This window comes from Phalacrocorax aristotelis, chromosome 4 (genome assembly GCF_949628215.1).
Source record: "Phalacrocorax aristotelis chromosome 4, bGulAri2.1, whole genome shotgun sequence".
NCBI classification, from domain to species: domain Eukaryota; kingdom Metazoa; phylum Chordata; class Aves; order Suliformes; family Phalacrocoracidae; genus Phalacrocorax; species Phalacrocorax aristotelis.
Genome location: NC_134279.1, coordinates 83,123,604 through 83,151,374, shown reverse-complemented (window position 1 = coordinate 83,151,374; position 27,771 = coordinate 83,123,604). Strand labels below are relative to the sequence as shown.

Genomic DNA, 27,771 nt, shown 5'->3' with positions numbered 1-27,771 from the left:
AGAAGAGAAGAGAAGAGAAGAGAAGAGAATAGCCTGTTTCAGTTGGAAGGGACCTACAAGGACCATCTAGTCCAAGTGCCTGACCACTTCGGGGCTGACCACAAGTTAAAGCATGTTATTAAGGGCATTGTCCAAATGCCTCTTAAACGCTGCCAGGCTTGGGGCAGTTACACATGCCTGCCGGCTAGCAAATTTTAAATGATTCTGGGGGCTTGCGATACACCTTTACAGTGGAATTCTGTTGTATGACAAGGAAAACTCTGCTTAAGAGTGAAGCAAAAAGGCAGGCCCTCAGCCAAGTCAATGCATTTTGATACAAAACCTGGGATTCAGGTTAGTGGGATAAAACAGGGTTTTTCCTATTTGAGCTCCCGCTGCCCACCCGGGGGTAAAACCTTTGCTCACTGGATCACAAGCAGCCTCCTGCTCCCCAGGCTGCTCCATCCGGGCACCGCGTGCGATGGAACGAGCTGCTAAAACACGCGCTTGCCCAAAGCAAGATGGGGGGGGTGAAAAACCATCCCGGGTGTCCGGATCCGCACTCACTTTTCTAGCAGGATGAGGGCTGTCGTCGGGTTCACGCGAAGGTACTTGCACGTGGGTTGCCCGTAGTCAGCCAAATACGTCGACCAGTCCCACTGGATGAACAGATCTAAGAGCTGAAGCAGCCGCCGGAAAGAAAAAACAAAGAGATACAGGATTTTAAAAAGCTGGCGAGAGAGCAGGAGGTTTATCTGAAAGTTGGGCAAGGGTCCTGGGCAGGTGGCGTTAACCACCAAAAATGGTTTGCAGTCTTTATTAATTTATTTAATGTTATTCCGCTAATGTTTTGTTATTAAATTATTCATATTTATTAATTAATTTACCAATATTTAATGTCAGTTTATGTATGGCTATGTTAATTTAGCCATAGTGCACTCCTATGTCTATTTTTGGGGTGAGCCAGCGGTACGGGGGATATGAAGACTGAGACACCCCAAGTAGGTGGGTGGCAAAGAGCACCCTGATGCCCTTAGCTATGGCAGGAGGGCATTTTTGGGGTCAAAGTCACCACAAATTTCTTCTGTCCCCAAATAACCCCCAGCACTGCTCGAACCACGCCACGAGGATTTCTTATCACGCTTGCTCCATCTCAACATCTTCCAGGTGCTTTGTAAGCGTCTCTAATGACGACAGCTCCCCGGGGAGGTGCAGGACCCATCCACGAGCTTAAGATAAACTCATCCAGGGTTTAGCTTGGGTGAACGCAGCTACCAGAGGAGACTGGGATTCCCAGGTGGTTTCCAGACATTTGTAAGAGAAACCACCAGTCCCCAGCGGCGAACGAAGGAAAAAGCAGATTAATTCAGCTGTCCGTGACAGTCCCTGCTCCAGAGCCCCAGAATTCGTACCCAAAGCCCTTCATCTCTGCAAAGGACCCCCTCAGTGTCCCACTGCTCCCTGCTGGTTCGGGTGAAGAGGGAGCAAACTGCAGCCCAGGTTTCCTAAACGCCCTCTTCCACCCCGCCTTTCACACCCTTATTTTCCTTAAAACCTAAACAGGAGCTCCCACGCCTTTCCTACACGAGGACCTCCTCACCCCGAAGAGGACTTGCCCCGCCACCCTCCCACGAGAGCACAGCTGAGGATGTATGAGGTGAAACCTTCATCTCCATCATCTAAAACAGGTTAATTAAGAGCGGCTGCATTTTCCCCCCCCCCCAACCTTCTGCCTTGGGGAGCTGTTGTGACCGCTCTATTGCAGGACAGGCTGCCAAGCGCGTGGACGTCTTCATCGCCCGCGTCTGCGCGCCCCGGCGCCCACTGCCGAAGCCCGGAGAAGGAGGACCATCCCGCGGCCAAGCGAGGACCATAGAGGGCTCATTGTCTCCGCGTCTCCATGGTTTTCTTGGAGACTCCAGCACTGTTTAACAACACATCCCGCGCCCCCATAAAGGGGATTTGGCTCCTCCGAGACCTCAAGGTTCAAAACAAAAATGTGCAACAAGATTCTTTTTGACTATGTAGGTCAGGGCAAAGAAAACAAGCTGTCGGGAACAATCTCCCAGGCTGGCGGGGGGGACGGATTAGCCGGGACCTAAGAGGGCTTTTCCAGCCTGCGGTCCCGCGCGGCTTTGTACGGCGGGTCCATTGTGTTAACTACAAACCCGAGCTGAACATCACCGGCAGGAGTTTTTCCCAAAGGGCACCTTCAAGAGACAACCTTAAATATGATTTCACAGGGTCTTTTCATACAGCACAGCGGGGCCAAAACCCTTCTATCGGCTTTGCCGGCTGCTGGGGGAAGCTGTATAGTTGTACAGGCTAAATCGGATCCCCCCCAATGCACCAAAGTCCTCTTGCTGGTGGCCCTGGGGGGGGCTGAACGTGCCTCTGGCAAACCACGAACAAAGCAGCACGAGTTACTGCCAGAGAAAGGGCATGGCTGGACCGTCAAGGGGCCAGATAGCCGTTCCCGGGGAGTGGAAATAAAGCCCCACGAGAAAGGGACAAGTAAGAACCAGAATAAAGAGGCGATGATTAGAAGTGGGTTAGGAGAAGATAATAAAAAGCGTCGGGAGGTGTTACCAACAGGGGAGACAGCAGAGGCTTGGGGAACCGTGCAGGAGCTCAGAGGGTGGGCAGGGAAAGGGCTTGGAGAAACCTCGCACGCATGTCTCTGAAAGAGCGTGGCAAATCCAGCATGGGGAGATTTTTAAGCAGAAGTCAGATGACCGGCCACCTAGGGCAGCTTAGCCCTTGCTCTCCAGCTCCGGAGCCCGAGCCAGCGCTTGCCATTCCCACCAGGGCCAGTGATGAGCAGCTGGGACGGCACATGGTCCTTGGCTCGACGGCCATCTCCGTCCCACGGCTTTGCTCCAGCTCTGCCCCAATTCAGTTCAACTCAGCCAGGCTGAGGCAGTGCAGCTCTCCCGCGTGAGGCTGCCGGGCTTTGCCGGCATGGAACGTGCACCGCCACACCTTCCACTGCGCATGAAGGAACGGCCAGGGAAGCTATTTTATGGACCTCTTTTAACAGGGAGCTGTTGGAGCGGGGCCAGAGGGGGCACGGAAACACTCCGAGGGCTGGAGCCCCTCTGCTGCGAGGCCAGGCTGGGAGAGTTGGGGTGGTTCAGCCCGGGGAAGAGAAGGCTGCGGGGAGACCTTATTGCGGCCTCCCAGGGCTTAAAGGGGGACTCTAGGAAGGATGGGGGCAGCCTCTTTAGCAAGGCCTGTGGTGACAGGACAAGGGGTGATGGTTTGAAACTAAAGGAGGGGAGATTTAGACCGGATATAAGAAAGAAATTTTTTACTCTGAGGGTGATAAAACCCTGGCCCAGGTTGCCCAGAGAAGCTGTGGACAGCCCATCACTGGCAGTGTTCAAGATCAGGTTGGACAAGGCTTTGAGCAACCTGGTCTAGTGGAAGGTGTCCCTGCCCATGGCAGGGGGTTGGACTAGGTGATCTTCAAAGGTCCCCTCCAACCCAAACCATTCTGTGATTCTATGATTTTACCTTCATCCATCACACTGTTTGGGTAGCCCCAGCTGCAGGCATTGTGACGAGAGTGCAACAGGCACATCTGAGAGACACGGGGGTGCTGGCTGACAGCCGGCTGAGCATGAGCCAGCAGTGCCCAGGCGGCCAGGGAGGCCAGCAGCTGAGAGGAGCCCTTCTCGCTCTCTGCAACTGCCTGAGAGGGGCTGGAGTGAGGGGGGGTTGGTCTCTGCTCCCAAGTTACCAGTGATAGGATGAGAGGAAATGGCCCTTGTCTTCACCAAAGACAAGGAAAAATGTCTTCACCAAAAAGGTTGTCAGGCCCTGGCACAGGCTGCCCAGAGAGGCGGGGGAGTCACCGTCCCTGGGGGTATTTAAAAGACGTGTAGATGTTGTGCTTAGGGACATGGTTTAGTGGTGGACTTGGCAGGGCTGGGTTAATGGCTGGACTCGATGATCTAAAGGGTCTTTTCCAACCTAAATGATTCTATGGTTCTAAATAAGCCCCATCCTAAATCCGCTCCCGGAGGCTGGACCCTCCCCGAGCGCTGGCAGAGCCAGACTCCCCCCGGCCGGCTCACGACAGTGACGGATAGCTTGTGTATTTTACAACTGTTTGCCCACATCAATCTTGCCGGCGAGGCAGGTCCGAGGATAGCCGGGGCCGGCACCTTTGGCCCCCGGCTGCCGGGCAGCGCAGGGCATCGCCGGCGCTTGCAGGGCTCTGCCGCGGGTCGTGCTCCGTAGCAGAGAGGTCTTGCAGGAGGAAGCCTGACGGCTCAGGGCAAGCTGTCTCGAAACGATTTATCTGTCACATAAATGTGGTTTTATTGGTTTTACTGTTTAAACTTTTCACCTCTGCTGCTAAATCTGAACGACCGAAAAAAAAAATAAAAGAAAAAGGAGAGGAAAAACCCGCCTGTGCAGCGGCGCTGGGCTGCAGCGGGCCTGCCGGGGGAGATTCCAAACAAAATATGCAAATACCATTAATTCTTCAAACTACAGTCTCCTTTTCAAGGCTATAAATCAAACTCGACAGGACATACACTGGGGGGAAAGGAAAAGAGGGGGGGGGGGGGGGAAAACCCGAGGAGCTTTTACCGCAATGATATGAAAGCAGAATAAGCTCAGAAAGCTGCAGAGGTGCTGTGTGCAGGGCTGCGAACCTGCAGCTTCCCGGGGCACGAGAAGGTCTTTGCCGCAGGAGCGGGGAGAGGTTCGCGTGTATATTTATAAAAACGAAGAAATGGAGAAGGGTTTGAATATGCCACCAAAAGAAAAGCATTAAAAAGACCTGGGTTTAGACATATATCTGAACTTCTACTCAAATGGTGATTCAAGTGAGGGCAATGCTGGAAAGAAAGAATTAAACTGGGAACCAGTTCCCAACCCTGCCCCAGGCTCCTCTTGGCTGGGGCCAAGAAGCACTTTCTCCCCATTTCCCTCAGGTCCACCTTGAAAAACACTTCCTTTCCACTCCCCTTGTAATATCACCATCTCAAACTCTTCAGAAATGTTATTTGTTTCAAAGCAGAGGCATGTTTTTATGGCCCTCACATCAAGTACAGGGAAAGGATGGTTGCAACTTAATTCCACGCTGGTGGCAAAGGGAACGGGGACATCGCCGTGACTTTGCAAGCTTCTCCCTCCAGGTGCAAAGCAAAGCGGGACAGTGTGTTCTGTCTGACACGAGAGCGCTGAATCTGGATAAAATGCTTTCAGCCAAGCCAGAAATAATGTAATGTGAAGCCAAACTGATTCAAAACACAGTTTGCAAGCTCTGCCAGTGCCCCTGGAACAAGATCAAAGAAAGCACCAGCATTTGCACGCTTGCACCAGCATCACAGCACAACCCTGGGAGGTGATGCACGGTGGCTGGAGATAAAGAAGATGGCAGGAAAGGGAGACTCATGTTTTCTAAGATGAAAATAAACCCACGCCAAAAAACCCCTGTCCTGTCTCAGAGAGATCAGGATGATGTTGCAGGGATAACTCTAAATACGGGGCCGTCTCGGCCCCAAGGACCTCTCCTCCCCTCCTCAAGCCTAAGACGTGCAGCTCAAGTTACTGAAGCTCAAGCTTACTGCAGGACAGATGGAAAGTCCTGAATTCCCTGACTTCGTGTAACACCTGGCCCTTCTAATTTTTTCTTTTCCCTCCTGTGAAGTGATGCAGCACCACTCTGAGCATCCACAAACAGGGAGTTGCACCCAAACGCTTCTGACCTGCCGGAAACTGCCACCTGAGATGCACCAAATGCTCCGGCCTCACGGACGTGTCTACTGGAAGAGGAGTGTGATCATCCCCTGTTGGCATGGGGAAGAGCTTCTCGGGACGGAACCACCAGGACACCAGACACGATGTAACATCCCCTGGAGCAGGAAGCGAAACTCAGCCAAATTAAAAGTGAAGAGCAACTGTTCATAACCGGAGCTGCTCCAAAACACGAGGGCAGCCAGCCGTCTGGCCAGAAATGGAAACCACAACTCTCTGCTCCCCAGCAAGCAAAGGTTTTGGTTTTTACCGGTCCCTGCTGGAGGGATTTGGTTGCTAACAGACACACATTTTGTTTCTGTTAAGGTCAAAAGAGGCTTCATCACCTCTGCGCTTGCATCCGTGTCTTTCCCCACGCCCCAGCCCTTTCGCTTTTTAATATCCTGACTTCTTGGCGCTGAAATCCCACATGAACTGTCAGTATTTGTAAAAGAGCCCTCACCAGAGGCAACCTGGTGCAAGTACACAGTAACTGGATGGAGGAAGGAGAAACAACCCCATCCTGAACACTAACGCTCACTGTATTTCAAGGTCTAGGTCTCCTTCCTGGAGAAGCGAAGGCTCAGGGGGGACTTTGTCACAGTATTCCAGTACTTAAAGGGTGGCTACAGGGAGGGTGGAGGCTCTCTCTTCACAAGGAGCCACAAGAAGAAGACAAGGGGTGATGTCTCGAAGGTACATCAGGAGTGATTTCATCTCAATATAAGAAAGAAATTTCTTACAGGAGAACAATCATTCACCGGAACAACTTCCCCAGGGATGTGGTAGAGTCCCCGTTGCTGGAGGTTTTCAAGATGCGATTGGACAGGGTGCTAGATCACCTCATCTAGGCTTCCCTTCCCATGAAAGGTTGGACCAGATGATCTTTCAAGGTCCCTTCTAATCTGGGCTGTTCTATGGTTCTATGATTCTATCCCAGAAGCAAACAGCCTTTCCCCTCTCATCCAGCACAATATTTACTCCCAGTGACAAGACAGAGCATCAAGATGGCTCAAAAAGGACTTTCCTCTGCCAACACCATCAGAGTATCAGTAGATCCACCAGCAAAGGCACGTTCTGAGGACTGGTTGGAAACATTGAATAAAGAGCTAAACATTCTCTTTGATAAAAGCCCAAATCAGGGAATTCTCATGTCCCTGCATCTATTTTAGTTCTTCTTCCTCCAAGCACACATACAGCAGGAGACTCTTCTCTACTAGCAGTTGTTGACTCTCTGTGGTGCTCAGGGACACACGTTGGAGCCGGCCGGAGCTGGGCTGAGAGGTGTTACTGCCTGACGTGCCTTCTGCAAAGCACCATCTGCTATTAAAAAAAACCCCAAACAAACACCATCAGCACGCATGCATACACACACCGAAGGATGAAAAGGGAAAGACGACTCAAGACCATTAGCTGGCAAATCTTACAACCTGTTACAACAAATTTAAATGCAATTATCCCGGACTTCTCACATCCAACTGAGTGAAGGGAATGAGAGTTAACTTGCTGCATCTTAAAGCAGGAGACAGCCAGGCGTCTGGAGGAGCCTGGCATGGGTCTAGGTGGTGCCGACAGCGGGTGCGTGAGATCATAGAATCATAGAATCATAGAATACCAGGTTGGAAGGGACCTCAAGGATCATCTGGTCTAATCTTTCTTGGCAAAGCATAGTCTAGACAAGATGGCCCAGCACCCTGAACAAGATGGCCCAGCACCCTGGGCCACCTTGCTTGACCTTCCCGAGATCTTCCTTGCGGTGGGCTTTTGGGGGAGGTTCAGATCAACAAGTGACAGCTATGCCTCAGGTTTATAGTCAAGCTTTTGTGATGAGCTTTACGTCCCCTGGACACCAGGGTGCAGAGAAGTGTTAATTCAGTCAGGTTTGGGGGTTTCCCAGCTGGAGGCAGCACTCCTGCCCTGAAACCTGCTGAGGGTCATGTTCATGAGCAACTGCCCTTGCTTTCTGGGGGCAGAAGGAGGGGATTTTTTCAGAACCAAGCTGAACCCAGCTCTGAAAAGGTCCGTTATCCCTCCTTATCCTTACAACCTCTAAGTCTGATGTTCTTCTTCCCCAGTCTTTGCTGCAGGCAGCACACAGAATGAACAGCCTTTGATCTGACACCTTCTACAAACCATCTGTGCTTCAGTTTGCAAGAGATCACACCGTTAGCTTACAAACCTTCTGAGATCTTTTCTTCAAAAAGCTCATTTTGCTGATTTAACACCACAGCTCCTTCGATAAAGGTGACAACAAGAGGCTCAGAGGACGGCAGGACTTGGGTCCTACCATCGTCCCACCTAAACCTGCCTGTACGAAGGGACAAGATGCTTCTAGCGGGGCCAGAAAACACCCAGGTAAGACCTGGGCCTGCTGGGTACCTCCATAAAAGCAGAAGAAACCACTCAATCCAAACCAGTGCCAATTCCCAGTTTGCCCGTGCCTAAGCTTGCCCACAACCCATCCCCACCACCGGCTGAGCAGCCCCTACCACCAGCCAGCCAGTAATTGCTACGGAGTACAAAAGCCCGAAGAGTTTCCAACATCAGCAGCCACAGACAAGTACATTCAAAATAATTTATTTTGGTGAGGTTTCAATTATGCCTCGTGGGAAAGTAATACTGAAAGAGAAAGAAATACTCTAACTCATGGGGAGACGTGGGTTTGGACAATAGCATTGCTAAGAAGAAAATGCACCAGGAATTGGAACATGATGTTTGTTCGTTTCCTTGTGAAAGACACAGAGGGTAAAATCGTGGCCTAAATGAAAGCAGTAGCAGGTTTGTCACCAGTTTCACTGGAAACTAAGATTTGCTCTAGGTATTGAATCGCAGAATCACAGAATCGTTAAGGTTGGAAAAGACCTCTGGGATCATCAAGTCCAACCCCCAACCCAACACCCCCAGGCCTCCTAAACCACGTCCCCAAGCGCCACGTCCGCACGGTGTTTGCACCCCCCCAGGGACGGTGACTCCCCCACTTCTCTGGGCAGCCTGTGCCAGGGCCTGACCGCTCTGGCAGGGAAGGCATTTTCCCTCATCTCCAACCTAAACCTCCCCTGACGCAGCCTGAGGCCGTTCCCTCTCGTCCTGTCCCTGGTGACTTGGGAGAAGCATTGCGTGTGCTTTGCGTGGGGGGGTGGGTAGCACCCGCAGTAACCTGATGTTGCACAAGCCAATGCGATGCACAAACCAAGGGATTGACACACATGGAGCTCAGGGAAGGTCAATCTTATTTTAGGCGCTTACCAGACCCGCCTGCAAGAGAGAGATGGACTTCTAGGAGCTACTGTAGGTCAGAGAGTACTGGACCTCTCTGTAAGGCACATTAACTACACTCAGGTGACCCCTCCAGGTCTCCTGGGCAGATGTCCCACCCGGGGCTGTCCTTCCACGCTCACATGGGAGGGACAAGAACCGATTTCAAGTTCCTCATCTCACATTTTAACTGGATTCATTTTGCAAGTTAAGGCAGCAATTTTAGCTGTCCTTTTTATTTTTTCCTTCTGTTTACTTACATCTGCAAAAGTGAAACAGTTCTTGGAAAACACGAGCAGAATCTGGAAAGATTTATGGCAGATGGGACAGTATGTAACAGAGAAAGGTCTGAGACCAACAAAGCCCTAATCTGTGCAGTCTGGATTATTTTCAGATTTGTGTTATTGCCTGTTTATAGGTTTTTATATTTCTTATATCAGACTTGCAGGGGAAGGTCTCCAGAAAGCTTTCTGCCTGCACTGTGTGTGCAGAAAGGTCTTCTGGTTCATCGTTTATTAGGAGGAAAACCTCTGGCTTTCCACCTGCTTTGAAGTAACGCTGTAATTACACGTTTTGACTTCTCCACTGTTTCAGAAGGTATTTATTCCACGGGTCTCGTTAAAATCTTAACAAACACAATTTTACCTGAAAAAGGTTGTGTAGCTCACTTCCGCACTTATGGCAAAAAAACCTCCCTTTTGGGTTAAACAAGGCTTTGAGGAATCCACCTTCTCCTCCCAGCCTGCGACACGAAACCACATGAAGGAGCCACGAAGGGTTGTCGGGCTTCAAGAGAAGTGCTGCAAAGCAGCCCAAGAGCGAAGGGTGGAGACGCTGAGGATTAGCACGTCGTGTTATGGTGACAGTCTTGAAGATGGCTGGAAAGTCCCTACCAGCCTCGTTCACGCTCCCACTGACTTTGATGGTGCAAGATCATGGCTTTAGTCATTCACTGGCGGCTTGCCCGCAAGGAAGGCTAAACTGAATTCTAGGGAAATCCCAAGTTTCTCTGACCATCGCAAAGCACCGTGCAATGCTGCTTGGGAAACAAAAAAACAAGGCATGAAAATTATTTGGTACAAAACACTGGGATTTTGGTGTTTCGGAATAAATTCAGTCGGTTGTAGTGATAAGCACCCAGTGGGGGGTCTTATAAATGGCCAAAAGAACAAAAGGGATCTCTGCCCTGCTGGATTTAGGAGTCAATTTGCACTCATAAAAATAATTATTGAGACTCATCAGATTCTCCACGCAGGTTCACAAGCTTGCATGGTGCTTTCCGTCCAGAGAAGGCGACCGTATTTCTACCCTCCAGATCCTACAATCTGCGTAAGACAAAGAGACAATACTGGGCAGCGGCCAAAAGAAATGAGAGCGCCTCGGAAGACCGTTCTCCAGGGACCGCTATTGAATAACACTTTGCGTTTCCATTTAACCGTCACAAAGGGGGATACATTCCTGAAGCAAAGATGTCTCCTTTACAAGCATCCCCCCGGTAGCCTCTCCGGCTCCGACCTTCGGTGGGCACGGCCAGGAGGTGCGTCCATCCCTCTGCCCGGCACGGTATGGAGCCTGACTAAATGCCTGGGGTCAGCATCCAAGGTTACGGGGACCAAATCTGGGATGCAGTGCTTGGAAAGCACTCAGCTTGTAGACAGCTATTCTTAGAAGCAGTTTTGAAGCTATTAGGGGGAGAAGAAGCTGGATTTGCTGATAGTAAAAGCTCCCCCTGGTCCCGGTTGGGAGGTGATGGCACCGCCTGCGCAGGTACCCCTTGTATACAGACATACCTCCTCTGCTGCTAAAGTCCGGGTGCATATAGCCACATGCATTTATCTGACTCGCCGTGCCCGACCCACCCTTCAGAATCAGCAGCTCCAAAGAAAACGTGAAGGAATAACATGGAAAATCCTAAAATCTCAGCTGCAGGTCAGGATGCTTTGGTAAGGAAGGAGAAGAGTTAACAAGAGCAGGAAAAAAAAAGCACAAAACCCCTTAAACACAGGACAGTGGGTTGAGAGGGGAAAAAAGCAGCAGTCCTCCGAATAAGCCTGTACACAACCACCTCCGTCACTGACCCTACAGTATCAAAGGTGAAAAAACCAAAATCACTTTAAATGCCACCTTTCTAGGGGAAAATGTTCCTGATTATTCCACAGAGCAGGTATTCACAGCTTGAAAGGTTCTGGGCCGGGAGGGGTTAATGCTCCCTGTCCGCTGACGGTTCGGCAGCAAGGCTAGGTACCTGCGGAGCGACCAGGGTCTGCCCAGGCAACCAAGCCACGTTTTCATATACACGCAGCCCCGCTTGGTGCCACCGGCAGCCAGGACGTGGTGCCCAGATACCCCGACGAGGGGCACCGCGTGGTGTTTTCCCCGTCGGGGGGTTCCCCCCGGCAGTGGGGAGCAGGGACAGGCGAGCCAGCGACACCTTTCTGGGCTCAGCAATGAAGGTCCCTCCTTTCCACGGTACGAGAAGGCCATGATATTTGAGCGAAACCGCTCCCGCCGTCCCTAAAGGCACCGGCATCACCTTCCCCGAGCCCCGCAGCCTGGCACTCGCCGGGTACCAAACCACACCGCGGGGGCCAGGACGCCACCATTATCTTTCCTGTTGCTCAGCTGATGCCAAGTCCTCTGCAAAGTTGCTTTTTTTTTTTTTTTTCTTTTGTTTACACATTAAAAAAGGGGATAAAAAAAAAGAAACAAAAAAATAAAACGAGGTGACCTCTCGCTAACCCCAGCCGGTCTCTGAGAAGCTGCCGCTGCCTTCACCTCCGAATGAACTTTCAGATTATCTCAGACAAGATTCACCTTGCATTGAACTTGTACCCTGCGCGGCAGCACACAGTCACGTAACCTTGATTAAACATTACAGCGCAACGCGGCTATAAATTTAATGAGCATTATCGGCGCACTTCCTCCCGCCGTCCTCGGGCAGGGGGAGCGATGGAAGCGCCGGCAGCCGCTGGGAACCAGCCTGGCGTGCACCGGCACAGGGAGGAGACGGAGAAGCAGCTATTTGAGGGAACAGGAGAGAGACAGCGCAGCTCCCGTGCCGCCCTGTGCTCCTGTGCGTGCAATGAGTTGTGTACGGGCTCTGCGGCAGCTCCCGCTGGAGCGAGCGGCTCCGGGTGCCCACCGCAAGCGGGGATGACCCGTGGAGGGCTTGCACGGCTTTCTGCTCCAAAGACCCAAGAAAAAAGCAAAAAGAAAAGAGCAGCAAGGCACGATAACGGGCCCGGCGGTCCCTTCACCCAGCAGGAAACTTTTCTCAGGCCGTGGCCCCCTAAACTCTGGCTGCCCTCTTCACGCAAAGCACTGCAGCCCGTTGCTGTCCTCCCCGTTGATTTTCGAGACACACGCGTGACGGGAGGCAGAGGCGGCCGCCTCTTCATCTCCCAGCTGACATGTAAGGAAAGGGAGAGCTCGGCATCCGCGCTGGCGGCGGCGATTCCTGCCGCAGAGGTCACTCGGTCGTTCGAGAAGAGAGCGTCTGGGCGGCGAAATAGATACGCTCAAGTTCAAGTGCTTGAAATACCTTCCTTTTTTTTTTTTTTTTTTTTTTTAAACACTCAAAACTAAACTAATATATCCCCCGCTTTTCATGATAACTTCCTCCTTATCCTCGGTGGTTTTGTTTAGCAGATCTATTGTTCTCGGCGAGCCTTGCCCTGGGGTCCAATTTGACTGCGTTCTCATTTTTCCCCCTATGTAACTGATGCTTATTTCTTTAAGCTCTACTGTAAACAGAAAACACACTGCAGTGCCCTTGCCTGGCTTTGCAGGAGGCAGGCTCAGACCTGGAACTACTTTTTTTTCTTATACATATATATATAGGAAACAAAAAGATTGGGCTTGCTTCCTTCAAGGATTCAAACACCTGCGGGATGCGGGAGGACGGCTGTGATACCCACGGGCAGTCCGAGCTCCGAGCGGGGACCAAGCAGCTCCGGCGCTGGCCCTGCTGCTGCTTTGCTGCATAAATGGCCTTTTTCTGCTTGCAAGGCTGGAAACATGCCACTTTCCTCATTAAAGACCTCTTTAATGTTCATTAGGGGCAGGGGCCGAGGAGGTAAGGCCTCGTTTGGAGGTGGCATGAAGTTCTTTGAGGGGCTGCGGGTGAACGAGAAAGCCACCAGGCAGCAAAGATAAAATAAAAAGAAAAGCTTTGCGGAGGGGAGCGCCTCTTGGATGGTCCGAGGAACACAAGAGGAGATGGGGATTTGGGAAGAGTGGGCGAGGGGGGCACCAAGATGCGGTTTTGTGCTTCCCATCGTTTACTTGTCCTGGGTTTGGTCCTCACCCAGAGAAAGGGGGAGCTTGGGGGATGCAAGAGCTGCTCATGCTGCAGCACTCAGGAAAGCTTTTGAGCAAAGCGGGCTGCTTTTTTCCGCTCATTTGCTGCCCTCATGGCTCCTCTCCACCCTGGCACCTGCGCCAGCCTCCCAGGAGAAGACTTACTCCAGCGCAGCTTGCAGGATCCCATCCAAAGGAGGGATGCAGAAGAAACCAGTGACATTGGGGTCTCTGCCCAAGGCAGGGAACACAAAAAGCAGGGACAAGGGGATGGAGGAGGTGGCCTCGGGTGCTGCCAGCGCCCACCGAGAAGGTTTGCTCAGCTTTACAAACGCACCGACTTCCAGAGATGTTCCCCCCAAAAGGCGCCGTCGTTCCTCCTGTCTAGCGGCGTCACCTGCAAAACTAATTTGGCCCGTGAAATAAGCCGGCAATTTGGGTGGTTGATTAGAACTATTTTTATAAGGCCACGGGATAGGTATTTCCAGAGCCTGAAATAGTGTTTGGAAAACAGCGAGAGCCGTTTAGAGCCATTTAGCGTATTCTACAGAGGCAGACGCACAAGCCGATGGATACTTAAAACAGCTGTGAAGACAAGACTAGTAGGAAACATTTGGCTAAAAGCAAACACAGAAATAAAATAACTTTGCAGAAGGTGAGGAAAAACAGTGAATTTGGTAACGCCTGACTTTGGGGAAAAAAAAGCCTTTAGCTTCTGGAGACTAATAAATTACCATGGAAAATGTAAAGATTGAAGTCCATTATTTCACCTCGTATTTTCCATCCACAATGTAAAACAAGTCTCTTTTTCGGTAGAGGGGACACCACCAAACTTCCCCCTGGGACAGCTCATCCCTCCCCTTAGCATCTACAGGATAAAGCAGATTTTAAACCCCAAGGCCATGAAATTGCAGGGCTCCGGCTGTGGGCAATGGGCGAGCTGATGCTTTTTGGGGGGGTTGCACGCTCTAGACCCCACACTTTCAGGTGAGTCCCCAAAAAAGTGCTTGCAGGAAGGGTTGAAAGAGGAGGATTTAAAATTCACACTCATGTCAGGTTTGTTTGGGAGCCTGGCTGGCCACCCCTCGCCCTACAGCAACCCTCTTTTGAGAAAATATTGAGCTTACTTGAACCTGTTCCACTTTTGGTGGGTGCAGACCCATTTAGGAACTTTAAATCTGTAGGAAACTAATGAATACGGGGAAAAAACCACAACATTCTTGTGCAGAAAGTGTGTAACACTTGATTTGGCATTCTGAAAAACCTCCCGAAAACACCCAGGGTGACCAAAGCCCAGCTTGCATTTAATTAAACCCCCAAGCCCTCACGGGACATGCTTTCCTGTAACTAAACATGATGCTCTGAAAAGGCTGAGCATTGCGAGGGATCCCAGCTGAAGCAGCATTTCATCCTGCTATTGCATCTGCTGAGCTTGCGCTGCAGCCGGGCAGCCCTGGGCACGGGGAGAACCAGCAGGATTTATGGCTATTTGTTGTAGATTACAAAAAAAAAACCAAACCAACAAAAAAAACCCAGCCTTCGGAGGAATCTGAAAACAAAAGCAAAGGCTTTTCCTTACGCGGTGTCACACTAACCTCTGGATGGCCTCGCACTTATTGTCACAGCCTTGGAAAGGTATAAACAAAGGCAGATTTCGGATGCCAAGAGCCGGGTTAGGAGAGAAAGGAGACCCGCCGCTGCTGCGAAACCCCCCCTGTGCTGACACCTCGGGTATAAATCCCGGGAGGAGATGTTTCCCAGCGCACACCGGCGTTATTGCCCTGTTCTGAAGTGATTCGTGGGGAAAAGGGGCGACAGCGGACGAGGTCCCGGGAGTGACGGACTTGAGGGGCGGCGATGGGGCGGCGGCAGGAGGCTTTGCAAAGGGCCGGAGGAAATAGAAGAAAGTCCTTTTTGGGGTTAAATATGCTCTTTGAGCATAGTGGGAGGGTCTGGGGTGAGAGTGGTTCCCCATGGCTGAGGTGGGACCCCAGAAGGGGCTGTCCTGTTTAAGGATGCGTTGCGCACATGTTCCCCAAACCTGATGCTCCCCCTGCCCCATCCCACAGCGGCCAGTCCCAACGCTCAGCGGCAGCTCTTGATTTCAAAACTTTGGGGAATTTTAAATGTGTCGGGAGAGAAGTGCTCCGGCGAGCTTCAAGTAAATATGGGAGAAAAGAAAAAGAAAAAAAGGGAAAAAAAGACCCCAAAAAAAGACAAAAAGAAAGACAAAAGAAAAGGAAAAAAGGAGAAAAGGAAAAAATAAAAGAAAAAGGGGAAAATAAAGAAAATTAAAAAAGAAAAAAGAGAAAAAAAGACAGAAAATAAAACTAATAGTAAAAATAAGTCAGAGAACTATCATGTAGAAGTGATTTCAGAGGAGGGGGATTTGTCAGAGCGGAGAAAACCTCATATATCGAAGCCGCATCGGCTTGGGGAGCTGCCATCCAATTTTGGCGCCAGACTGTTGGTTCCACGACTGACGGACCCATTAACTCCCGACTATCTCAGCGTGGCTTTAGGTGGGGAAAACCCTCCAAAACCAGCAAGACCCTCAAGAATTTGGCCAGCTCGCACGACCTCGGCGCACTCAAGCCTCAACTGAGTACAGCTCAGCTTTAAGTCCAGCCTAAGCCGCCCCGCTTATGAAGCCGAGCATCCCTTTTTCTGGGCAATTTCAGCCCAAAACGAGGGGGCTGCCTCCGCCAGGCGCTGGCACTATACAATACCGCACTGGGTGATTTCCTTCTACTGAAGGCGTTTTTTCCCCTCGAGGTTTCTCAGGCGGCGGGGCTCGCCCACAGGCACCGCGTCTCCTTCACCGCTCTGCCGCCTCATTCGCTTCTTTCCGCCCCGTTATCGGCAGGCAGGAGCAGGCAGCCGGGCCCAGCCGGCTGCTCGCCCTTTCCTGTACTCGAACGGTGGTGTTTGAGGATAAAACGACAGGGATTGGTCTTTATTTACACCAATCTGTTTACTTTCTTCTTTTTTATTTTGCTATTGTTTGATAGGAACATAAAGCAGAAGCCCAGCAGATCAATGCCAGAGGCTCCCAACCAAAGGGCTTCTTGCAAACTTCCTTTTGGTTGCTGTAAAATTTTTTGCGGGGTTATGAACTCCTTAAACAAACAGCTGAGGTGATTGTTAGCTAAAAAAAAAAAAATTATTTAAAGAAATAAAAAAGCAAGACTAATGTTACAGCCGGAGTGGAAGCTGCTCTGCAGAAAAGGGAGCTGAGATGGTGCACGGCAAAAATTAATGGCAAAAGCGTCAAAGAATCATGAGCCTCGCACGCACTTTCCATCCGCCAGTCCAAGGCACTCTCTCCACGTTACGAAGATAACAAGACCCAGACTCAGAAGCCCTACTGCATTTTGAGATCTCAACCCCAAATCCGAGGGTCACAGCCCAGAGAAAAGGAACCTTCGCTGGCAATAACACCGGCCTTTGCAATCTCTAGACGCGGTATCACAAGATAAGAGCAAGCCCAGCCCTTCCAGGACATCCAGGAGACAGCACTGGAAGGGCAGCACATGGTTCTCGAGATACTTTGTCCTCCATCGAAGCTTGCCCAGAAGAACCATTAGCAAAGCAGCACAGGTGTGAGAGTCATGCCACAGTCCTGTCTCTTACAGTAACTTATATCAGGGATTCAAAAGATTTTTTTTCCCCAAAAATTGACACTGAAAACCTCCTCCTCAACAGGAGGAACTCTGCAGGAGCCACACATCGCCCCAAGGACACGACCGAGGCACCGAGCCCGGCGTGACGGCAGCGAAGCAGCTCCTTTCCCGAGCAAATACTGGCACAAGGTTTCCCGCTGGCAGCCGCAGAGGCTTCCAAGTGAAGGCTCATCTTGTCGGTGGACGGGTTATTTTAATACTTCCCAAGAACTGCCAAGCTTTGGGTCCAGAAGTAAAGAAATTCTGCAACCGGGTACTTATGAAGAGAAGGTCTGATTAATATGAAAATCATTTCAGCGGGTTTGAGTGCTGGCCCCAGCAGGTGACGCTGACGCCCTCACCTTCCAGCCAACTCCATCAGGAGATGGTTATTTCCAGGAAGAACTTCCACCTGCAACCACAGCAGCTGCACCCACGGCGGAAGGCACCGTGCAGTTAAACCGCTGAGTGTTAATAAGAAAAGGGGTTTGGGAAAAGAAAGGGAAGGAATGCCGACAGCGTCATTACGGGAAGGAAATAAAGCACTGACAGGGCGTTCATCAAAGCCAGAGGATGCCTGAGTGACCCTATCAAAGGCAATACATGAGTATCAATAAATTTAGACAAGAAGAGAACGGGATATAAGCGTGTTTCAACAGAGAAGGCAAAAAATTTACAGTCAGAAAGAAGAGTCTGCCTGGCTGTCTCTCCACCCAACCTCTTCCCATCTCTTGATCCATATGGGATAGAATTACTCGCACATCCCCGGAGGCAATCGCACGCAGGGTTTCATTTCCAATTGCCAGCGATACTACAATTTCCACTCAGCGGGATTGCTCTCACCCTTTGGTGAACTTCGTAGTTTTGGAGAACCAGCCCCGAGTCTGCAGTTGCTGCCTCCCCAGAGCTTTGCTCTAAATCATACACAACGAGCAGGATCCATCTCTAACCCAGTTCACCCTCACCTAGAGCAGATTCAGCAGGCGGCCTGGACGTACAACCCGAGGAGAAGAGAAGTTGGGTACGCAGCACTTCTTGCACCCCCGAAACCTTCATGCAACATCAAACCTCTGCAGAGACATTCCTGTTTATATGCTGCTGCTCACCCCTCTTTGCTGCTAACAAGCCTCTCTCTCAGCCTCATTTTTCATTCCTGCCTTAACGCCTTCTCCCACATTTCTTCCTCTTGCTTTGAGATTTTCCTCCCTGAACCACCAGCTGTGTCTGATACCCTTTTCTCTTTCTAAAGGGCTTGTTTTCTGAACGGCCCAGAAAACCCCCAGCCTCCCGAGACAGAAGCACGAATAAATTAGACAACGAATTCAAAAAGAAAGAAAAAATTAAAAATAAATAAAAGCCAAGCAAGCTCATGGCATGTGCCGAACTTCCCTTGTGCTCAAATACAAATTTTTCATGACATCTCATCACTTATTTAGGCTGTGGGTCGGTGACCTTCTGCGTATCACTGCACTCCACCGACAGACGAGTAACACCTACACCCTCACGCAGCCCCCGAAGAGACAGCAAAGCCTCCAGCAACCCCCAGCTCCGCTTGAAAGCAAGCACATTTAAAGAGTTGATTGTACGACTGATCTACAGGACTACTGAGTTTAGTAAAAATGAAGAGAAAAAAAAATAAAATCCTTGTAGATTGAGGAGATTTAGAAAGAAATACCAGCGGAGATGGAAATCGTATGGGTTATTAATCATCTGCCTGCTCAGAGGCTCGATCTAATGCCTAAAGCAGAAGTGAAAAGACGATGCAATGTGCAAGAGGGAAAACAGCGCTGCTTTTAGCAGCCCAGAATACCTCGAGCATTTGACACCCCCCTCCTCTTGCTCCGCGGACACGTGCAATGTTAAATATCGCGGTGCGTGTCCGGCCTGCCCCTGGGAGGAAGCCACCGGGGAGGGCTCCGGCAGAAGCTCTCCTCCTCCTCCTCCTCGCCTGAAGGGACCCCGCGGTCCCGGCTGCTCCGCGCAGGGCAGCGCAGCTTTCTCACCCTCGAGGGACCAGGGGTCTTCCCAGGGAGTCCACAGAAAATAACTAAAGGGGAATAAAAATCAGTTTTCTGCAGACTTCAAGGAGGCGTCTGCACCCCCACTGCAAAAGCCTTCGGTGATGAAGGCACCGCACGGGAGAAGCGGCTGCGATGGAGGTGCAAAGGGTATGAAGAAGCTGCGGGAAATATCGCAGCACAGCCTTTATCATACAGAGGGGTGATGCTGTTGTGGGTGAGCTAGGCCCTAAAACGCTCCAGGAAATAAAGATGAGCAAATAAAGCCCAGAAAATGGTTTCAGAGATGCTGAAAATTGGCACCTCCTTTAAAAGAAAAAATTAATTAGACCATGTGGGACTTCAGGGTCACGTCATTCACGGAGTCAGCCGGGGGCTCATAAAGAGGACCACATCCCAAGCCCTACACAAGGGTTTCGGCGAGCACCAAATTAAGCAAGGATGGAGTTATATGAATTTAGGTCTTGTGACTGATTGACTTTGACACAAGGATGGGCCAACGCCACTCAAACCTTATCCCATCTACCAAACCCCCTTCCCGCTGGATTCTCCAGGTGTAACGAAGCGTGAGCCCTCAGAGCAGCCCCTCTCTAGGGATAACACTCATGGGACTTCCCCTCTTGCCCTGTTTCCACAAAACTTGGAGTAATTTAATAACCCTCCCCCTTTGCGAAACTTCAGCGAGCTCTTTCGACACGATCAAAAAGTGCTGGGAGGAGCGGAGCGGGAAACGCTGGGGCAAAACTCGCAGGCAGGGTAACTGCCTGGGTCTTGGCTTCCTTTGGGAAGGATTAGACTAGATATAGGATTAGACTATATCGTATTATATGTAATTATATATGATTATACATAATATTATATAATTAGGTTATATATCATATATTACATGTCATAGATTTTATACTTATACACAATATACTACATACTATATTACATATTACTTATTATATATTGTATTATATTAGATATATTATATATATCCCAGGCAAACCTTACGCTTAGCTCAGCATCCTCCTTCCCATGGGGCATCACAAAGGAGAAAACGGAAAGGTTTAGGCTGGAGAGACACTGTAAGAAGCTGTAACTGCGAGAAGAAAGCAAGCAGCAAAGGGCACAGAGCGTTTTCAGCTCAAGGGTTTAAAAAAAAAACAAAACGGGGACCAGGGAGGATTATAGAGTGTGCGCACCACATGCAGTGGGAGAGGAACCACATGCACTCCCCTGAGGGCTTAAGGAAGCAGCAAAGGGTTTATTAAGAGAACCAAGAAGGATGCTGCTGTACCTGGACCTGTTGCCACAGCCGCAGTCATGGACTGAAGGGATTAAATGGAGACAGATTTATTGCGATAATTAATATTAATTAAGATCTAGGATCAGAAACGGGATGTATCTGATTTTTTTTTCCCACTAATAACTTACTTGGCAACAGCAGCAGGAAAGAAAAAAAGCAAAATCCCTAATTCACCTCAAATCCATGCACAAAAGTCATTTAACTCTGGGAAGCTGAGCAAGCCTGGAGTTATGGGTATAATTTAAAGGTGATAAGGATCTGACCCATCCTTTGTGGCTTACGGAGTTTGAAGGGAGGTAGCCTTCCTCAGCCTGCCTCCATGCGAGCGTCCTCGTGGAGGCTGGGGAGAGGGGAGGGCTCGCGTCTCTCATTACTCTCCCCCCCAAGGCCTCACTGTAGAGTTTACAATTTAATTTTCTGCATTTGTAATCTGTAGCCCTTGTGTATATAATGTCTAACGAAAAAGGCCTTTTTTAAATTAACATGGTATTTGGAAAAAAAACCCATGTGTTTCTATTTCATTATTGAACTACATTCATAACGAAAAAAACTACTCGAGCGGAGGGTGATCGGATTTAGTTGGCAGCGACACAGGACAGCCAGAAAACATAGATATCCTTACATAAATGTCTGCACAACATCAAAACGCCTTTGGGTACAACTTTGTTCTTGCTCAAGTTAATAAACCCCCTCCGTGACTCAGAGCTTGATGCCCCGGCTGCTTGTGCATCCACCAGGCTCTTCTCAGCCCCCCTCGTCCCCCGCCCCTGCCCGGTGCTGACCCCACGAGTCCCTCTCCTGCTGGCGACACAGGAAACGTGGATCCGTCGAACATGGCACTCCGCTTTTCTCTCCTACCTTTCCAACTCCTTCCTTTATGAATGGTTTTCTCAAGAAAATGAGGCTTACATGGTTATTCCTCATTCAATTTATTACTTGTAAGGGTCAATCCTTAAGTCATCCTTAATCTTCCTAAAATACAAACTGGCAAACAGAGACCTCACAGTTGTAAACATAGAAAATAATAGCCTGTTTCAGTTGGAAGGGACCTACAAGGACCATCTAGTCCAAGTGCCTGACCACTTCGGGGCTGACCACAAGTTAAAGCATGTTATTAAGGGCATTGTCCAAATGCCTCTTAAACACTGCCAGGCTTGGGGAATCGACCCACCTCTCTAGGAAGCCTGTTCCAGGGTTTGACCACCCTCTTGGTAAAGAAATACTCCCTAATGTGCAGTCTGAACCTCCCCTAGCGCAGCTTTGAACCATTCCCATGGAGAACATGGAGAATCACAGGGTATCTGGGGCTGGAGGGATCCCTGAAGATCACTTGGTCCCTGTTCAAGGCACAGGAGCTGGAGCAGCTTGCTCAGGACATCATCAGTTGGGTTTGAGGTATCTCCAGAGATGCTCCACAGCTGCCTGGGGCAATTACCATCCCTGTTTACTCAAAGCAGACGGCCAGCTAGAGAAGGCAAGACCATACAGGACAAAAGTTCAGCTCTATTAGACACTAGAGAATCCAAACACGGGTGAGATGACAAAAACAGACTCCTAACGATGCCACTCCCAGGCCAGCAGTGTTTCCGTTTCAGGTATTAATCACGGTTGGAAAAGATGCTCAGCAAATGAACCGCACCTCTTCAAGAGGGCATCAAACCAACCTCTTCCCTGAGAAGGCTCCCACTGCCTTCTGGAAAACAATTCCCTGCCTACTGTTTTTTGGGGATACGCGCTTTTTATTCTTATTCCCCTTTCTTTTGCTACCACTATGCTCTCTGGCTCTAGGCTTCTCCTCATCCTTATTGCTCAATTTTTTTAATCCCAGCACCTCAGAGGGAGGAAGCCGTCCTGTTTTCCTTATTAATCAGAAATCTCTGGCATTGACCACAAGAAAAGCCTCCAAGAACGCTGAACTTTTTGGTTCAATGCATTTCATCATAATAGAGCTACCAGCATGCAGAGTTGATTTAGTTTTGCAATTTTCTCTGGAAATACCTTCCAAGCGCTCGCCTTCGCCTCCAGAAATCCTCTGCTACACTCGGAGACACGGCAGGAACGTCCCAGAAAAGCAGTTGTGTTTTTAGTAACTACCAAATTCCTCAAAAGCGTTGGTTAAGCCATTGTAGTCAGTCTGCAGTGTTTAAAACTGGGTGGGTGGGAAATGGTATTTCTGTCTGAATCTTGAACATCTATCATTTAAATGTCATTGTGAAGGAAGTCCATCACCAGCCACACGAGCCCACCACCACCTGTGTCTAGAAAGTGGCTACCATGACCTCAGCTGGTGTCCCACGCTGGGGACAAGTTGTTCCTCTGAGCATCCTCCTCTGCACTGACAGCTCACCTGGGATTTGGGGTGCTTATTATTGCAGGGCTGATCCAGGAATCATCTCTCACACCTGCATTTCTTTAGAAGAGTCTAGATACGGACAAACAACCCCATCCAACGCCCCAGGCCTGGGGCAGAGGGGCTGGGAAGTGCCCGGCGGAGAAGGCCCTGGGGGTGCTGGCTGACAGCCGGCTGGGCATGAGCCAGCAGTGCCCAGGTGGCCAAGGAGGCCACCAGCCCCCAGGCTTGTGTCAGCACTGGGGTGGCCAGCAGGGGCCGGGCAGGGATGGGGCCCCTGTGCTCGGCCCTGGGGAGGCCCCACCTCGAATGCTGGGCTCAGGTTTGGGCCCCTCGGGACAAGAAGGCCCTGGAGGGGCTGGAGCGTGTCCAGAGAAGGGCAGCGGGGCTGGGGCAGGGTCTGGAGCACAAGTGTGCTGGGGGGCGGCTGGGGGGGCTGGGGGGGTTTAGCCTGGAGAAGAGGGGGCTGAGGGGAGCCCTTCTCGCTCTCTGCAGCTGCCTGAGAGGGGCTGGAGTGAGGGGGGGGTCGGTCTCTGCTCCCAAGTCACCAGTGACAGGGCGAGAGGGAACGGCCCCAAGCTGCGTCAGGGGAGGGTTAGGTTGGAGATGAGGGAAAATGCCTTCCCTGCCAGAGGGGTCAGGCCCTGGCACAGGCTGCCCAGAGAGGTGGGGGAGTCACCGTCCCTGGGGGGGTTCAAACACCGTGCAGACGTGGCACTTGGGGACATGGTTTAGGAGGCCGGGGGGTGCTGGGTTGGGGGTTGGACTTGATCCCAGCGGTCTATTCCAACCTTAATGATTCTATGATTCCTGTCTCCTCTCTGAAGAGAGGGCTGTTTCTCCAGAAAAGACCATCTAACCACCTTAAATAATGAGGCTTCCATTTTCCCAGAGGGGTTATCCCATCTGTTAATACAATCTAAGCACCCCAACTTCAACCAGCATCCCTCTATCACCTCCTCTAGGACTGCAATTATATTCCATCTTTTTTCTCAGCTGATTCAATACCTTCCGAACACTGGAGAAGAGCAAACTGGTGCAGCTGGGCTCTCCACCACTAAGCAATACCAAATGCAAAGACGAATTCCTGATAGAAGAGGACAGAAACAAGAGATCGAGATGGAGGAGGGCAAATATTCAGCTACTGCCCCTGCACAGTGATCGAGACAATGGCCATGACCACCACAGCCCATGCACGGCCACCGCGAGGTTTATCCATAGGCAGCTACATCCACCCGGCACCCATCCAAAATTTAAGAGTTTAATAAGGGAGGTGAGATGAAAAGTCAGCATCCATGTGAAGATGGACAACTGAGGCACAAAGACGTTCCTGGCTAATGATTCCACGCATTTCCCAAGGTGTAGGGCTTGAATCCATCTGTAATATCTTCCTAACATGAAAAAACCCATCTCATTTAGCCTTATAAATTCTCCAGCCTCTCAAGACGAACACCTCGGGAGACAGGGTGCCTGGGCACACGCCGACGCAGGCTGTGCTGGTACGGTTTCAGGCTGGGAGAGGTCTGAGCTCTGAGTTTCCTTGATTTTTATCAGGGCTCACCCGGACTAACATTATTTTGAGATTGCCTTTGGTACTCAATCCTATTCCAACACTGGGTCTGACCTCGCCATGGCGTGAACTGTAAAGCAAGCGTTCCCCTGAGGTTACGGCCGCGAGGGGGTGGCTGGCAGGGCCGCAAGCAATCCGTTTTAGTGTTGCAGGGCTTGAGTAATTCTGTTCAATGCAAGTTATTAATTCTTCCTCCAGTATCTTGGAAATACTGTGTACCGCTTTCGAGAGGAGATCCGCGGAGGGCACGAGGGGCAGCATCCCAACGGGGAAGGAACCTCATACTCGCAGCGTTGCTATTGCCTGCGCAAAGACCCCTGAAAATTAAAGGTATTTCCACCGGCATAAAGCGCACACGTAACACTGAGCGACGGTTATGATTTTCAAAGTTCTGACCTGAATCTCGCAAACTTTGGATTCTTTAGAAGGAAAGGAACGGAAAACCACAACACCTGGGAGGAAAGCACATTTGCATTACCGTCAACGCCTCCTTTTTCCTCACATGCTCCTTTCTGAACTCGCCGTTGGAAGAGTTAGGCAGGCTGTGTTTTAAATTCAGCTTTGATTTAGTGTGGCAGCAAATTGCTATTTATTAAAAAAAAAAGCAAACTTTGTGAGGATTCAAGTTCCCATCCCTTTCAGTTTAAGAGTCTTTAACTTCATTACCTTTTTCTCACTTGATGGGACAAAATAAAAAGCAGGACTGAATGGTTTTTTCTCTCCTAATTTGTTTTTTTTCTACTGGTTTTCAGCTCATTCATCCTCTCACCACCAAGGGAAGCATCACGATTCTTTCTGGTTTTGCAGGGCCTCAGCTGCTAATTTCTGCCTGCGACACTTTCCCCTTCTGTTCTGCATTACGGTTCAAAGCTCCCTCTCTGCATCAACAACTTGTTCGCGGCGATTCCACATGCCGTAAAGTAAACGGAGTCGATAACTCGGTTAGAGAGGAGGTGAAGACAAGGCTTTCGCTCTCAAAGAACCCTTCAAGTCCAAAAAGCCTGGCAAGAAACACAGAGACGGAAAACAAGAGCAGCGTCCTCCACTCCACGCGGCTGCTGCTTTGCGCGACGCCCTAGTCCCAGGACATAAATCCTGCGTTTAGTCCGCGGACTGCTGGAGGAGGAGGTGTGAACCTCATGAGGCTATGCTGCTCCTGGTGGCACAAGCTCAGCTCCTGGTTTTTACGGCTGCTTTGCCATGAGTTCCAACTTGTGCCAGGCTAAGGCACCCTGATGTGCCCTGGGGTGCTTTACTGCAGTGTGTTGGGTCTGCGTGGCAAGGCTTTGGTTGCAGGGGGGCTAAAGGGTGGCTTCTGTGAGAAGCTGCTAGAAGCTTTTCCTATGTCCGACAGAGCCAATGCCAGCTGGCTCCAAGACGGACCCGCTGCTGGCCAAGGCCGAGCCCACGAGGAGCCTACCCCACAGAGACGGAGCACCTCTGTGATAACATATTTAAGAAGAGGGAAAAAAGACTATGCAATTGCAGCCAGAGAGAGGAGTAAGAATATGAGAGAGGAACAGCCCTGCAGACACCAAGGTCAGTGAAGAAGGAGGAGGACGAGGAGGTGCTCCAGGTGCCAGAGCAGAGATTGCCCTGCAGCCTGTGGTAAAGACCATGGGTGAGGCAGGCTGTGCCCCTGCAGCCCCTGGAGGTTAGCGGTGGGCAGATATCCCCCTGCAGCCCCTGGAGGTTAGCGGGGGGCAGATATCCCCCTGCAGCCCCTGGAGGTTAGCGGTGGGGCAGATATCCCCCTGCAGCCCCTGGAGGTTAGCGGTGGGGCAGATATCCCCCTGCAGCCCCTGGAGGTTAGCGGGGGAGCAGATATCCCCCTGCAGCCCCTGGAGGTTAGCGGAGGAGCAGATATCCCCCTGCAGCCCCTGGAGGACCCCACGCCAGAGCAGGTGGATGCCCGAAGGAGGCTGTGACCCCGTGGGCAGCCCACGCCGGAGCAGGCTCCTGGCAGGAGCTGTGGCCCCGTGGGGAGAGGAGCCCACGCTGGGGCAGGTTTGCTGGCAGGACTGGTGACCCCACGGGGACCCACGCTGGAGCAGCCTGTTCCTGGGGCCGGCACCCCATGGGAGGGACCCACGCTGGAGCAGTTCATGGAGGGCTGTCTCCCGTGGGAGGGACCCACGCTGGAGCAGGGGAGGAGTGTGAGGGGTCCTGCCCCTGAGGAGGAAGGAGCGGCAGAGACAGCGTGTGATGGACTGACCCCAGCCCCCATTCCCCGTCCCCCTGCGCAGCTGGAGGGGAGGAGGCAGAGAAATCAGGAGTGAAGCTGAGCCCGGGAGAAGGGCAGGGTAGGGGGAAGGGGTTTCAAGATTTGGTTTTATTTCTCATTACCCTACTCTGATTTGTTTGGTAATAAATGAAGCTAATTTCCCCAAGTCGAGTATGTTTTGCCCATGAGGCCATTGCTGCGTGATCTCTCCCTGTCCTTATCTTGACCCCTGAGCCTTTCATTACATCTTGTCTCCCCTGCCCAGCCGAGGAGGGGGGTGATAGCGCGGCTTTGGTGGGCACCCGGCATCCAGCCAGGTGCAACCCACCACATGCAGCTCTATTCAGCGGTCCCCTCCTCATCGCGACTCCCTCGGCCACTTTCCTTCTGCGCACTCTAACCCAGCATTTCAAAACACGCCATGATGATGTTTATGAAAACTAATCTTGCTTTAACGGCCTCTTTTGCCAAGAAGATTTTGCTATGATTTCATACCCAATATTTTTGTCTATACAGATGTCTTAAAATTTCTCCCGAGTTTATTTATTGATCATATAACATTGATAGGATGTTCCAGAGATAACTACAGACCAAAAGCAATTAACCCAGCGTTGAACTTCAGTTCTGAAAAGCAGCAGCATGTAATCGTGTGTCCGACTGGATGCAAGATCTTTGCAGTCGTTCATGACACTGTTCTACCCGGTCATTAATAATAAATCGAGATTGCTCCTCAGCAGGGTGAGTCCCTCAGGTTGACCAGAGCCCCCCTGATGGAAGTGCCACCATCACATCTATCTGAGCACCTCGCTTGCGTCAGGAGCCGACGGCAGGGCTGAACCCAGGTCGCTGCCTCCACGTAATAGCTGCACGACACGTTTCTACTCAAACAGGGAGGTCAAGGAGAAATTAAAGTATAACCAGGTGCAGCTTCTCATGGACGTTGGGGAGCTCACAGGGCACCTACGCTGCAAACCAGCCTCGTGACTCAAGTTCACGTTGATGCGCTCTGTGTGGTTCAGATCACCTGGGGGTTAAAACCCTGGTGATCCTCCTGACCTCCCCAAAAAATCAGGATCTGAATTCATTTTCCAGCCACCTTTTATCAGGGACAGATCCAGGATGACTGAAGGTTGCTCAGCCTTTCTCCTGCATCGCTGGCTGTTCGCATATTCCCCCTTTCCTCTCCCCCTCTAAAGCCTCTGAAATGTAAACTACTTTCGCAGAAGAAATGGAAACTTGGATCATTAAAATTAGATAACTGAACAAACTCGCAGCCGGGGCCGGGGCCCGCTAAATCCAAAGCCAAGATCAATTTTGTTAGGAGGGAAAACTGTCATTTAATCGATAGCCATGTGCAACCTATTATTCTGAG

At 50.7% G+C, this 27,771-nt stretch overlaps 1 protein-coding gene across 7 annotated transcripts in view; it reads right to left on the bottom strand.

Annotated features, from left to right (window-relative positions):
- The window catches only part of EXOC6B (exocyst complex component 6B), a 306,224-nt gene that overhangs the window by 4,720 nt on the left and 273,733 nt on the right, over positions 1–27,771 (bottom strand). For all 7 annotated transcript variants that reach the window (XM_075092267.1, XM_075092268.1, XM_075092270.1 and 4 more), the window contains one exon: positions 547–659. In XM_075092267.1, the coding sequence (XP_074948368.1) occupies positions 547–659 (113 nt within the window). The remainder of the gene's footprint in view (positions 1–546; positions 660–27,771) is intronic.